This window comes from Pseudonaja textilis, chromosome 4 (assembly GCF_049901715.1).
Source record: "Pseudonaja textilis isolate UNSWEBS1 chromosome 4, rPseTex1.2, whole genome shotgun sequence".
NCBI lineage: Eukaryota > Metazoa > Chordata > Lepidosauria > Squamata > Elapidae > Pseudonaja > Pseudonaja textilis.
Window position 1 is genome coordinate 41,495,416 of NC_141993.1, and position 15,535 is coordinate 41,510,950.

The 15,535-nt window shown below is 35.4% G+C and overlaps 1 protein-coding gene across 39 annotated transcripts in view; it reads left to right on the forward strand.

The window, feature by feature from the left end:
• The window catches only part of ABLIM1 (actin binding LIM protein 1), a 200,855-nt gene extending 193,857 nt beyond the window's left edge, over positions 1-6,998 (forward strand). For 35 of the 39 annotated variants that reach the window (XM_087932695.1, XM_087932697.1, XM_087932698.1 and 32 more), the window contains one exon: positions 606-6,998. In XM_087932695.1, the coding sequence (XP_087788821.1) occupies positions 606-719 (114 nt within the window). In that variant the 3' untranslated portion in view covers positions 720-6,998. The remainder of the gene's footprint in view (positions 1-605) is intronic. The other 4 variants (XR_015743487.1, XR_015743484.1, XR_015743486.1 and 1 more) reach the window with 1 other exon arrangement.
• Positions 6,999-15,535: the final 8,537 nt, after the last annotated feature.

Sequence of the window (15,535 nt, forward strand, 5' to 3'; positions counted from 1 at the left end):
ATCAAACTCCATCTATACCCGAAATGTTCCAGTTTAAGTTTCATTCTCTTCAAAGGAAAGTACAATATCTTGATACAGTCCTTGTGTGTATAGATGCATATGCTAAGTTTTCTTTATGCAGATGTCATCACAGTAGCATTGGCAAGCTACTTGTGTATTAAGTCTTCCAGATATTGTATATCTCAACAGGGTAGTAGTCCCAAGATCTCTGGAGGGCACTTGGTAGGGAAAGACTACTTGAGCTAGACAACTAACAGCTCAATCTTTAAATTGTTTGTTGAGTTATCCATTGCAATACTTGACTATCATTCCTATTGGCTAGAGATTATAATTTCCATCTCATTATTTAAAATCCCTGAAGAGTAAAAAAAAAAAAAGGGGGGGGGACTTATTCTAATATTGGATGCTTTGGCATCCAAAAAAAAAAAAAAAAAGCAAAAAGGCCACCTGGTGCTTGCTATAAGACACTGACCTTATCCATTGCTCAGGACTTTATATTATACCTGGTATATTAGATCTAATATGTTGAGGGTAATGCTGCGATATCTAGATTGCCTGTTTCTAGTTCTTGAGTGATAATGTACTTCTGCCCTGTCTTTCTTTAGCGTCATTTAGCACCTGAAGTTTTTCAAGAAATATTTGGCATGACGATACAGGAATTTGATAAGTTACCTCTCTGGAGACGCAACGATATGAAGAAGAAAGCCAAACTCTTCTAAATTCTTCTTTCTTGGGAGAGGGAAGATATCATGTAATAGGATAATGTATTATAATCGAGTCCAAACCCTTTTTGGAGAGCAAACAGTCAAGAAGGTGGGGAGGAGAGAAAGGACAATCTGAGAAAGGCACATACTAATGCCTTGAGATTGTGCAATGGCCTGTCAAGCTTACCATAGGCAGAGACATGAAAGGTTCTTTGTTCAAATCTCAGTCATGGCTTTCACTCATGAAATTTTTATATGGCATATATATTCAGTCTTCTGCCTTCCTCATTTTCCCTTGACTTTCATTCAGAGGTTGAAAACACTAATTGAGAAGACCCAGGAAGTGCCCGTAGGATGCCAGCTCACAATTTTGTGGTCATGGACTTTCCAAGCAATGAATGAATATATTCTATAGTTAAGGAAGAAGTCCTGTGTAATATATTTATCCTCTGGGTACAGCTATTACAGTTAATTGGCCTTATTGTCAAACAGCTTATTCTTTCTGCAGTACCCATCAATAAAATAGGCTGCTGAACAGAGGTATTCTACTATGCTGCATACTGGCCAATTTTTTTGAGAACAAGCTCCCAGCTTGCATTTGCACATATCTGGTAGTAAATTGCCATGTTTTGTTGTTGACTCTTTGTTCCTCCATCTTTCCCTGCACTGACTGAATATAATTTTTGCTTTAAACCACTTGATTGAAAATTAACAAGAGCAAGCATGTAAACCAAAAATTGGTTTCTTGGTTTAATGATGGAGTTATTTCAACTATCATGTTAAATGTAAGCCATAGTGATACAATCTTAAGTTTAATTTAGATGTGACCTTTGCTGTGTGAAAATCACTATAACATAGTGTAGTCATGCATTGCTTGATTGTGCTTGAAAATAAGCACTGCGTGGGCCAATGTATTGATGTTGTTCCTTTTCATGTTAAAATAAACAATATTAATCATGCTGGTCCAAGAAAAAGAATGTTTGTCCTGGGGCAATAACTTATTGTGGTCAACTGAAAAGCATACAACCATGTTTTAACTCTGAGACTGTCTCCAGTTCTCCTTTCATAAGTTGTAGTATCTGATACATGATCATATTTCATAGGATCTAGTATAGGTGTCCTAGAAAGTCATTATGCCGTCATCCTTACTGTGAAACTGAAGATTGAAGAGTGTTTTGTGAGATCAACTAATACCAAGCAATCAGAAGATTGGACATTTTCAAAGTACTCTGCATAGTCTGTTCCAGGATTAGAACAGCATGTTTCAAATACTAGTACCTTCCAACTGCAAAGGTTACTTTTTTAAATGTCTACCGGAATAGTGAACTCAGAAATTATATTTTAACTATTATATAGAGTGACTTTGCTGCTACACAGTGACCATTCAAACTATTTTCTTGTATGCGCTGATAATATTGCACAATATGTCATGTTAAACATTTAATTTGATTTTCTTCATGTAATCACTCATTCATATAAGAAGACTTGAATTTTTTGTTATTTTACTAAACACAGTAGCAAATAGGTTTTTTTCTTCTTATTTACTATCAGTGCCTGAAAAAAACTCTGAAAAATTTCTGAATCGAATGATCCACTCAACTACATGCCTTTTATTTTAGAGGATATTGTGTCACCTGGCCTCTTGTCTACCTAAATTGCTTGGTAGGTTGTGCATCTTCCATAAAGGACACGCAAAATTTTCTTCAATAGAATCAGAAGCCATTTTTGGCTGACAATAAGATGCAGTGATACATTAATTTTTTACCTGAATGATGACTGCCACTATATAAATTTTTACTTTTTCTCTTAATGTGCAGTTTCTGCCAACAGTATAATCTTGTATGTATATATACAATAGTTTGTACTAATTTAGAAGCAAAAAGTCACTAAATTAAATGAAGCTTGTCATGTAGTAAGTCTGTGTAGCATAGATGAGGAACCTGTTGCTCTCCAGATGTTGCAAGGCCCCCAATTCCCTGATTTCCTTATCATTAGCCCTGGAGTGGGGCAACACTTGGTAATGTTATTCAACAACATCTGTAAGGCTACAGATTCTGTATCTCTTCCCCTGTTTAGCAATTCTTATTGTAAGGTTTATGCAGGAAAGGCTTGTAGTATTTTTTGCTCTTACACTTAAGAGCTAAGATAGGTGGATTCCAGTGACATATCTGAATTCACAACAGGTGGCCAAGATACTAATGGCTAATCTCTTTGCGCTTAGTTTATTATCCTCCTAAATTAGGCTACTAGATCTGGCCTGCAAAAACCCAGAGGACCATTATGTGGAAGTAAAGAGAGAAGAGTTTTATTTGCGGCCATAAATAATTTTTGCAGCCTGTGTACAAAATGATAAAGATTTTTAGCATATCAGCACAGATCTTTAGAAGACTGTGTAGGAGAATTCATGTAAAATGTTAACTTCATCAAATGCTGATCATTCTATCACATTGCAATTAAGTGTGAAAGGATCTTCCCCAGGAGAGACTCAGATCAAGAGTCTGTGCAGTCCCAAGTTGGATGGGGAAGATGGGGAAGAGATTCAGGGTAGCCAGACCCTAAAATCTCTCATGATATATCTGACGCCTTAGAAAGTTACCAGCTTGGTAAGATTCTGCCAATTAGGGGTAAACAAATAAAGGATTTGGCATGATTGGATCTCACTGGACTTGGGTCTGACAATAGGAGAAGGAATGGTACAGCCATACTGGTGATATGTTATTGTTTGTGGGAATTTATCACCTGGCCAAGGATATTTTTTTTCTTTAGAAAAATTTAGTTCACAGGTTCCCGCAAACTCCAGTATCCTATCCTGGAATTAATATATTCTAGAAATTAAAATCCAAAATAGCTGAAGGGCACTGTTGGCAATAGTGAGAAAAGGGTGTCCAAGAATAAATAAACTATGATGAGGGAGAGGGCAAGCATGCCACATGACAGTTTTAATCTTTCTAAATCTATTATCTCAGGCAATATCAATTAAAACAAATTGTAGCAAGAGTCAGGAGGCTCAAGAAAACCTTAAAGTGACAATGTGTAGTTGTGTTTGAATTCTGTAATTTTCTGTAATTATGTATTTAACTGGCCTATTAAACTAGCTATAATTTAGCCAAGAGGACAATTTGATGAGTGATTTACAAAGGAAGCAAATTTTGGACTGGAAGCCAATCAGTTGAAGATGGCCATCTGAGCTGCCTCTTTTCCTGGACACATTATTGCTTCAACTGCACATCAATGGTTCTTGTGTGATTATAATTCCATTCTACTTTTTTGTCCTTGGTTCATTGCTTTCAGTACAAATAAGCTCTGGACAGACATTTGTATCTGGTGAACAGAAAGCATTAAAGCAGCATATCCTAATTGCAGTTGGTTAAATTAGCCAACATCCACCATATCTGCTGCTGCTTTTTTTTCATTCAGGATGTTTATATCTTGAAAATTAGAATGGTTGCTTCCCACCTCACAGAATGATATTTCCATTGCCTTTTATTCTTCAATTGCATTTCCCTAAGCTGAGAAGTAAGAGGTGTAACCTACAGCATGTCTGCTATATGAAATCATTCTATATATGCTTCATATTGCCCCAGAAGCCAAGCATTTATTGGTTCCAACCACAAAAGTGTTTCCCCACTCCTTCTTGATTAGTCAATCAGTTTTGACTTAACAAAACCTGAATTCTATATTCAGTTTCCACACGTATTATTTCAAGACCAATGACACTTTTTACCTTTTAGAAGTAAGTTATTCCCTGTAAATAGACCTTCTCCTTTACGATAAATGGCTAGTTTAGACAACATTCCAATGCTTTGAAACTTTTACATCCTGAAACAAAAATAGGGGGAGGGGGTTACTAAAAAGAATGCAAATTAATTCATGATTGGACAATTAGTTCATCTCTGACCAATCCCTGTAATAGTCTGTAATTCCAGAAAAATGTGTGAGCACAAGGAAAGCTTACAGTTGATGACGATCCTTCAAGAATAACAGTTCCTAGCTTATTCATCAGTAGTTGGGCTGTTCTGTTGCAAAATGACATTGCAATTGGGTTTCTACAATTTCAAGATGAAAATGAATATTATTCTGTATGTTCCACTTTTATTTTCTGACATGTGAGCATGACATATTTTTGTAATAAAGCTTACAATTATGGATAGTTAAGTTTTTTAAAAAAACATGCATTCAAGTAGTCCTCGACTTACAACATGTTTGAACTCAAAATTTTTGTTGTTAAGTAAGACATTTGTTAACTGAGTTTTTCTGAGACTCTTCAACCATCATAAATAAGACCTAATTGCCAAGCATCCAAATTTTGATCACATGACTATGGGGATGCGGCAATAGTTGTAAGTGTGGAAAATGATCAATGTCATTTTTTCCAGTGCTGTTGTAACTTTGAATGGTCACTAAATGAAGTATTGCTAGTCAAGGACTACCTGAATTTATTTTGTGAGAAAGTACAATTAATTTTGGAGACTACTTCTCAATTATATTAATTTTATAAAAGAAGATTAGAAGGATCTTATTACAAATATAAAGGACCAGAAAACCAGCAAACATATTTAATGTGGTGCTAAAATGGAACTGATCAGAAAGACTGAGTTTTCCCCTCTGTAGTTTTACAAATGTACTAATGACTTAAGTGCTATTGTACAAATAATTCAATTACCTAACTACTTACTTACCACTATCACCACCACCTCATCTTATATGTATCCATTATAGTCCAAATTTTAAGATTTTAAAAAAATATTGATTCAAGTGTATTCTAATGGGAGAAGTAACACCAAAGCTGAGTGAAGTGGATGGACTTCACTGTAGTGATGAACAAATTCACCATCGTTATTTGAGAAGGTATTGCACACAGCAAAATCACATCTTTTAAAAATGCAAGTAAATGTCAAACAAAAGATGAATAAGCAATACATGGCTGTTGCAGAATGATACTATAGAAGCACTGCAGAATGCAGATTGTCATCATGGAGGACTTGTGATGTGTGATGTTCAATTATTTATTTATCTTTGTAGTGCTGTGGGTAGGACAAATTCAGAAACTATATGAGAAGAAAATTATCTCCAGAAGAGTATTTTATTGGTGCTTATCTACATTGTATGATGCCCATTCTTCTGTTGTACATTTTTAATGCAATCTACTAAAAAGGGATGTCTTGGTTCAGATCCTTTTTCATGTTGCAATTCCATCTAACCACTTCCAGAAAAACTGCAGCAGAAATATAGTATGAAGAAATGAACTAAATTACTTCCCAAAAAGAGCTGTTAAAAGAATTTCTTTCTTGGTTTCAAAAAACAGTGATAGCTCTCCAAGATTATCAAAGCAAGCTTAATTCCAAATATATAAAGTCAAGAAACATGAAAAAGGATCTATAAATTATTTTCTTCAATATGCAGAATGATTGATAAAGAATGAATATGTTTAGTATCACACTCTTGGGATATTCATGTGTCAACATATTGTAATCACCCAACATGAACTTGATCTTTATTTTCCAAAGGGTTCTATCTAAAACCACTAAAACATACATTTTGATGTTAGTGCCTATAAAGTAAATTTATGGCAAATGCCTCTTCAAGAGTATAGATTTCAAGGGTAGGGATTGTAAATCCAAATCTAAGGCTATCGGATTTGGATTTCAAGAATCTGGTAAACCAAGAGTTGGAAAGACGAGGTATGAAAAATATTTTTATTCTTATCTCATGATTTTTGCATGCCAGATCTGGTAACCCTCAAGAATGAGTGCTAATTTGCACACTAATTTGCCCCAAATAAAGCCCAGTTGAATCAGATGGTAAAGGTTGAATATTAGGCTATGTCTCAGCCACCTAGAGAAGAATCTGCTTATTCGGTTATACTGTGTATTGCTAACATCAGTATTTTCTATAAAGTAGTTTAAATTACTGACAATCATTATATTGATGAAGCCATATTTCTGATTTTTAGGAACATGGCTTTAATTAATAATACTTTGTTTAAAATTTCATGGTTTAAATTTATCCATTTTTCTCATGACCAACTGATGTTCAGAACTGAGAAAAAGCCTTTTTCAGAATTTCTCCTTTTCTCTGCCTCTCTCCCTTTTTATTATTGTTATGGAATAGCTCTGATTAAGAGCCTTTGTTGAAAAAGAAAGCTACCAATCCATAGAGTTAAATCTGCTTCTCTGCAAAATGGCCATTGTTGCTCTTCATGCTGTTTGCAAATGTCACCCTAATGTCACTATAATCTACATTGCTATTGTACTCATACCAAGTAGATGAATAAAGTTTGAAACTTTATTCTTACCCTATTGTTTGGATTTTTGTTTTTCTTTATTCAGCTCGTGTTAATACAGTGAAAATGCATGTGGTTATGCTTGATGATAAAACTAGTGACATGCATACTGTTTGCAAAACAGAGGATATGTTGGGAACAATTATTGATGAAATTTTATATATTTTGAAGGTCTTGTGGTATTTTCTGAAACGCTTCCTGTGGGATTGCTCAAAATAGCTGGGTCAGTATTCCCTTGGCCACAAACTTTTTAAATTATTCAATAATTATTATTGTGACTGATAAATAACAGACACTTGGTTTTGAGATCTCAGCCTTAATTTCAGGGTGGCACTATTGTGTAGGCCAACAGCTCTCTTAATGTCCTAGAATTAACATAGCATGATTTGTAAGAGTTGTGCACAATTATAAAGATTTGCAAAGTTTATGGATTGAAAATGTGAAATTCATCATCTGCAGCCTCTCATTCAATGCAGAGGAGTACAAGTTAATTACTGTATTAGTTGAAAACTAAAATGAGACCAGGATGTGGTTAGTAAAGTAAGTAGTAGACAACTGATAAGAGATATGCAACAGCAAGTCACAACATAATATAGACCTGTGGGAGATAGAAGATAAACATGCAAGTACAAAATGGGAGTTATCATGGTAAACAACAGAAAAGATTGAAATGGAAAAAAAAATCTTAGAATAAAATTGATTAAAAATAAACACAAGTCAGCAATGTGATTGTTCAAAAAGACAAAAAGAATTTCAGGCTGCATCAACAGCAGTTTGTCAAATCATTGAAAAATTCTATTCTGCACTGGATAGATCCTATGTCAATTATTGTGTCCATTCTGGGCAGACTGGTTCAATTAGCTCAGAAAAGGTAACAAGGACAATAAGGAAAGTAAAAAGTCCCATGTAAGCAATTGATAGTATTGGGGATATTTTGGATAGAGAATAGCACTCTTCAAGTACCTGAAAGGATGTCACATGAGAAAGGCATAGTTTATTCTATCCAGAGCTCAGAAAAGTGAATGTATGTGATAGAAGACACATTTTTATTATGCAATAGAAAAGAATTCTTAAAAGGGTGTTTTGAAATCTTTTAAGACACATCCCTTTCACTCGATTCAACTATCTTACTATTTATTTTAGTGTAATTTTGATTTGTATTTTAAAGTTTCTATTTTCTGTTTTTTGCCCTTTAAATACTGTTAGCTGTCTTACCTATTCCCCAGAAATGAAAGATGTAATCGATGTAAATCAAATAAAAATGAATAAGTCAATCAGTGCATCAGCTGAAGGCATTCATCATAGAAAGATATCTCAATTGAGAATCTTATAACCTTCATGCAGGGCAACAGATTTTTTGGGTGGTTTATTTAATGAACAAGCAGTGGAATGTGTCAGTTGCATATATACACATACACATACATACACACACACACACACACACACACACACACACATATATGTCACATCTTCTTGGCTTCTCAAATATGAAGTAAATTTGGTTTTTGGCCCGACACTTTCATATATATATATATGAAAGTGTTGGGCCAAAAGCCAAATTTACGTCATATTTGAGAAGCCAAGAAGATGTGACATTGATCATTTAGCCAGCCATCCTGATGTTTGCTGTGCACATTGACCCTAGCAAATGATTCATCATCTTTATTCTCCATACTTACTTAAAGCCTTTTCTTCTCAGATAATGAAAAAAAAAATTCCAAATTCTAAAAGTGTGGTTTTCTTTCCTGCTTCCTGATACAGAAATAATTGTGAGTTTCTGACCTCTGAGTAATGATTGAGGAATGTATTACATCTCCCAACACAGCAGGGCATCTGGTAAAGTGAATCTTCACAGCAAGTTAAAAATACAGATAATGGTGCCAAAATCCAGATCTGATTGAAACATAGTCAAATGTCAAATATATTTGCTGCTAAATATATGCGATTCCCTGGGATTATTAAAGTACGAGTAATGCACTATGGGTTTTTTTTCTTCACCAACACAGCCAACTCCCCACCTCCAATTTTCTCTCTCCCTCTCTTTCACATTTAGTTTCCTTTGCTTGACCTTCTACAAGGCTGTGGGGAGGGGGAAAACTTAGTTCAAAGTTTTCTGTGATGGAAGGGCCTCAGGAACATGTACAGTTCCAGGACATGAATAAGATGGAGGAAAAAAAGAGGGTCATTGTTCCAGGGCATGCCCCTTCTAGAGTTGTCCTTTTATGGATTGTGCCTTTTATATTTGAAGCCCCAGATAGTCTAGAACAATCCATAGTTTCAGTGAGCCTCTGAGCTGCTGTTTCTTTTGACAAATCAGTGAGATCAGGACTCTAGGATAATCTCTACACAGATAACAGATAACAGATAATCAGAGTTGGAAGGGACCTTGTAGGTCATCTATTCCAACCCCCCAACCAAGCGGGAGACCCTACACCATTTCTGACAAATGGCAGTCCAATCTCTTCTTGAAAGTTTCAAGTGATGGCGCTTCCTCAACTTCCCAGGGCAAGCTGTTCCATTGGTTGGTTGTTCTCACTGTCATAAAGTTTCTCATTTCCAGGTTAAATCTCTCCTTGTTCAGTTTCCATCCATTATTCCTTGTCTGGCCTACAGGTGCTTTAGAAAATAATTTGACCCCTTCCTCCCTGTGGCAGCCCCTCAAATATTGGAAGACCGCTATCATGTCTCCCCTGGTCCTTCTCTTTACTAGACTAGCCAAGCCCAGTTCCTGCAACCGTTCGTTGTATGTTTTAGCCTCCAGTCCCCTAATCATCTTGGTTGCTCTTCTCTGTACTTTTTCTAGAGTATTAACATCTTTTTTATAATATGGTGAACAAAACTGGATGCAGTACTCTAGGTGTGGTCTTACTAAGGCTTTATAGAGTGGTATTAGTACCTCACTTGATCTTGACTGTATCCCTCTGTTAATACAATTTAAGATTGCATTAGCTTTTTTGGCCGCTGCTGCACACTGCTGGCTCATATTTAGCTGGCTGTCCACTAAGACTCCAAGATCCTTCTCACAGTTACTGCTATTGAGCCTGGTTTCACCCAGTCTATATGTGTACTTTTGGTTTTTCTTGCCTAAGTGTAGGACTTACTTTTCTCTACATTGAATTTCATTTTATTAGATATGGCCCAGTGTTCTAGTCTGTCAAGATCCATCTGGATCTTGAGCCTATCTTTTGGGTGTTCGCTATTCCTGCCAGCTTAGTATCATCTGCAAATTTGGTAAGTTTCCCTTCTATTCCCTCATCTAAGTCGTTAATAAAGATATTGAAGAGTACTGGGCCTAAGATGGAACCTTGTGGCACCCCACTGCTTAGTTCCCTTCATTTAGGGAACTGTCTTATCTCCATCTCTAGACTTCTTGGACTAATTTTCTTAATAATATATGTAAAATGTGTCCTTTATTTCTTCTATTAGTATCAACAAAAGTGATACCAAAATTACGATAGGTGCATAGTAAAGTCATCAAATAAGTGCTGCAATAATATACTTGTGGTTCAAATGTGTGACAATAATAAAGTACATTGTGATATTTGCATGATGATGTGATCATACACATTTCATCAGTAACCCTTCTACTAGTTCCACTGCCCAAGTTCACTCTATTAAGAAAAAAAATTGAATAAGCAAACTCCTCAATTAGCAGCTTGGTTTTCTTCAGGGCTCTTTCTAGTTTTAATCCAAAGACACCCTGCAACATCCAACCAATATTTACATAACAGAGAGATGCCCTGGATTTGGCCCAGTCTGGATCTGAAGGTCAAATGAAAAAGGGGGAAATGGATTCAGTGATAAATGGATTTGTTCTGAAAGTAGAATGATTCTTCAAATTCTCAGGATGCCTCTTAAGGGATAAAAATATCCTGAAGGTCGAGAGAGATTATATTATGTTTTAAAAAAAATCTAAAACAAAATCTAAAAACTACTCTAATTTCTACAAACTTACCATATTGTGCCTCTATCACTGGAACTTTCCTTTAGTCCTTAAAAGCAGAGTGCCAAATTAAAAACCTTTTATACTTTTTTCCATGCTACCTTATAAGAGGACAAAGTGATTTAACTTTTTTGCTAAAGTTATGAGCACTGACTACAATTGAAGCATTTTCAGAACAACTAGGTCAGATCCGTTCTTTTAATTAGGCCTCTGAATTGGATTACCTAGTTTTAGCAACTGTAATATACTGTATAAATAAAAGGAAGTTAGTTTCCATAAATCAGGAAGCAATGAGAGGATTTTCTTTTCCCTTGTACCAAAGATGCTTTTTCCAAAAGGCATCTAAGCTTTCTTGATTTTTTTCTTTGAAAACGTTTTGCTTCTCATCCAAGAGCTTCTTCAGTACAATTCTTCCCTTTTCTTTTAGTTATTAGGCCTACCTGGAACTTCAGATTAAAGTATAACTCTCCCTCAGATGGTTTCCAAGTCTCCAAATCTAACTGATTAGATTTAGCATTAAAACATAGTGAAACCTACATTGTATTGAGAGGGAGGATTAAAAAAAAAAACAAGACAATGATTTCAACTACAAAGTTGTGACACTTCACTCACTCACATACACGCATACCAACATAACAGCCCTGGTTGATTTGAGTCACTCCCTTTGTTCTACAAAATTAAAATATTCTAGTAGGATGTTTGGTCAAACAATTATTTTTCAATTGTGCTTGTAAAAGCCCTATATAAAGTTATAATTGTGTTTTTCCAGTCATCTACCTTATCATTTCACAATAAATTTCAGTTTCTTCTTCCCCATTGGAAATTCCCTCTTCTTTGGAGCATCCATTTATATTCTTTCATTCCTTCTGGCAGAGTTCATACAGATAGATTAGGTACTTTCAAACTGCAATGTGGAATACAGTGTAGGTTTTTAGTTGCATGTTTTTATGAGGTGGCCTCAATTTAATTTGTCTGAAAGAAGAAAGATAGAAATATATTACCATTAATTAACAGGAGGAAGAATATAATCTATTTCCAACAACCTATTGCTAATATTATTAGGAAGCAACAATGGAAACTGTTAGGCTGCGTAAGGAAATGAGAGGTGAAATTTACCGTTTACAAAATGTACTTCTTATGTGTATATAAAAGGAAGGCAGGAAGGCTAAGGGAAAGAAATGAGCAGTTTGCAATAAGCACACAAGCAGAAATCATTTCCACATACATACTGTTCAATGTTGCATTTGTGATAGACGACCTTTGATTTAACCCATTAATTGATGGTATGGTACATATATTTACTTTGCCTGCATATTTGTATATCGAAATTCAGAAAATGTTATTTTCTCTTCATATACAGCCATGATTTGAAAGGGAAATTGTTGACTTTGGAACTGGGGAAAAACAAGACCTAAACATTGACATTTTGGATTATTCTGGACAAAGACTCATGCTTCTGTGAAATCATTTTTCTGTATGAGTAATACAGAATAGTAATAACTTATGTAACATTGAGAGTTATCGTCTTAAACCCAGTGTGATAGTGAAGCCTATCACTAGAGATGTCAAAAGTAAAGCCCATCTTTTCCAAACAGTTCAATCTATATAGAGATATTATCTAAATAGCTCAACATGGCAAGAAACAAATTCTACCACCTATTCCTATTCAATATGGAATTTTGTTTCCTTCGTGTATCTGTTGACAGTTTCATACCTCACTTCTTTGTATTGATTTCAAGCTAAAGCACCATTTATTCCTCAGGAAGCTAAGAGAAGATCTTATTACCAGGGCAGCCTTACTTTGAAGTAAAATTTTGGGGAACAATATGACGAAAGTTGATTCATCTGAATTAGATGATGAGTTTCAGATAACATTACAGGGTTAAAAAGTTGTCTTGTGAAATCCTTAAATATAAGAGAGAGTGTCAGAGTGCACACAGTGTGACTATGTGAGACAACCCAGGAGCAATAACATCAAACAGGTTTGTAATAATAATAGTATATCTCTACAAAAGAATATACACATACACATACTAGGCAAAGGTCAAACAATCCATCAGCAGCTATAGCAGGGAAAAACACAAGAGAAAGAGAGAGATACATCCCAACTGGGCCTCCCCTATAATACAGACTCTTAAAGTGGTAACAGTCAAATAGTCCTGCTGATTCATTCCTACCATTCCTAGCATTATAGCAGCTGGTCAGCTATTAAATCATCATTACAGACTCGTGTGGAAAAATAGCACACAGCATATTATATATGTTATATTTTGAGTATTATGTATTTTGAGACTTTCTAAATGGAAAGTTAAATTCATTGTAAGTTGTATGGTACATGATCTCAAATTTTATAGATTGTTTAAAAACTATCTTACTGGTATGGGCTCAGTTATAGGTATGAAAATACAATAGTTATAAGATATTGGAAGGGTATTTATTTGATTTGTAACATGGCATTCTAATATGTGGCTCTTTATCTTGTATTTTTAATATGTGCTCTTCATCTCTGTTTCAACAGAGGTTCAAGTAATAAGATTTCCAAACAATAAGACCACATTTTTCTTAAATGTTTTTATTGTTGTTGTTGTTGTTGTTGTTGTTGTTGTTATTATTATTATTATTATTATTATTATTATTATTATTATTATATTTCCATATAAAATGGGGACAAGATATGTTCAGTATATGGTAAGTCAAAGACTAATACATTTGGAAGTCATTAAGTTTGGAGAAAGTGTTCTAAATCACTTAGTATACTGACTCTCAATTTGATTTACTCTAAATTGAATCTTTATGTCAAGAATAGAAACAGTTTCTCTGATAGTGAGAGCCACTATCAGCTAAATACTTCAGCTCATTGCTGAAATCAGTATAAATTTACTATCTAAGATCAGAATACAATATTTTTTTTATTTTAATTTTTTTAATGATCTTATATTCGCATATCACTCAAAACAGAAACACTGTCATTTATTTTTCTTATTAATAATGTTTTAGTATTACATGTAAAGAAACCATTGCCCTGCAGCTTCCAAAAAGCTGAATTTTTTTCTCCTTAGACAGAAGTCATAATATGTGCTTTTAATTTCTTGTAATTTATATTTTAGTTAAAAATTCAACCAGAGGGAATACATCTCTTTTTTAGGTTTAACCTGTATATCATCCCACTAGATAACTGTCTGTCAATTATTTTCATCATAACTGAAAGTTTCACAGAAAGTGCAAAGGCAAAATGTTAATAAAGACTAATATAGTACATTTTCAATATACTCCAGTTGGTCTGAAAAATATTTGCTTATTATTTTTAAAATACCAAGTTCCTTTACAAAGAAGTCAAAATAGGGGGGAACCTAGCTGGCAATATTCTTGAAGGGTTCTCACATGATTGAATAACTTGATCATCTAGACTCTAAATATCACATGGAAGGAACAAAACTAATTTGATTGTCATTGCTCACTTTTGTGTGGTGATTCCTATTACGATGGTTACATTTGTTTTCTGCTTTTTCTTTGAGCTGCCCCATGGGATGAGTAACTAGCTAGACCTACTTCACAATATTTTACTTTTTTCAGATTTCCTTTTTCAGATCTATAGGCTGAATACAGAGTTGGTATTCAGCAGGTCCTGACCAGTTCTGGAGAACCGGTAGCAGAAATTTTGAATAATTCGGAGAACCGGTAGTGGAAATTTTGAGTAGTTTGGAATACCACCTCTGACTGGCCCCGCCCCCATCCATTCTCTGCCTCCCCATTGAGCTCCAGATGATCGGCTGGGTCTTCTTTGGTTGCCCTGCACAGGAGAACGGAGCTGGAAAGCAGGTTAGTGGGGGGGAGGGGAGGAGAGTTTGCAGTAACCTTCCCCTGCCATGCCCACCAAGCCATGCCACACCCACCAAGCCACGCCATGCCCACAGAACCAGTAGAAAAAAAATTTGAATCCCACCACTGGGTGAATAGTGTACTCTGTACATGCTCAGATGGCGTTGGTAGAAGAGAGCAATGCTAAATGGTCCAATAAAAAGAAGCAGGCATCAAGTCAATAAATGTGTACGAAATTTGATTTTCCTTCTTTAAAACACTAATTCCCCATGTTCCTTGATATCTGTTTGGTGACAGCAGCTGAAGATCTGAAATATATTGATGATATCCAGTCAATTTCTCTGCATTAGGTAATAATGGTGAGGCCAAACAGGCACTGGAATTGTCTTCTAGACTAGGAAATAATGTTCTGATGGAGAACTAATGAATGAAGATAGATGCATTCTGGCTCTTAGACTCTAAGTGAGACTGAAGAGCGTGGGTTCACAGCCTAGAGCTCACCTTTTCGGCACTGAGTACCCAAAGCACGTGTGTGCACCCCAGTGGTGGGATTCAAATTTTTTTACTACAGGTTCTGTGGGCATGGTTTGGTGGGCATGGTGTGGCTTGATGGACATGGCTTGGTGGGCGTACCAGGGAAAGAATACTGTAAAATCCCAATTTCCTCCCACTCCTGGGGAAAGGTTACTGCGAAATCCCATTCCCTCCCATCTCACTAACCTGCTTTCCAGTTATGTTCTCCTGTGCAGGGCAACAAAAGAAGACCCAGCCGATCAGCTGGGACTT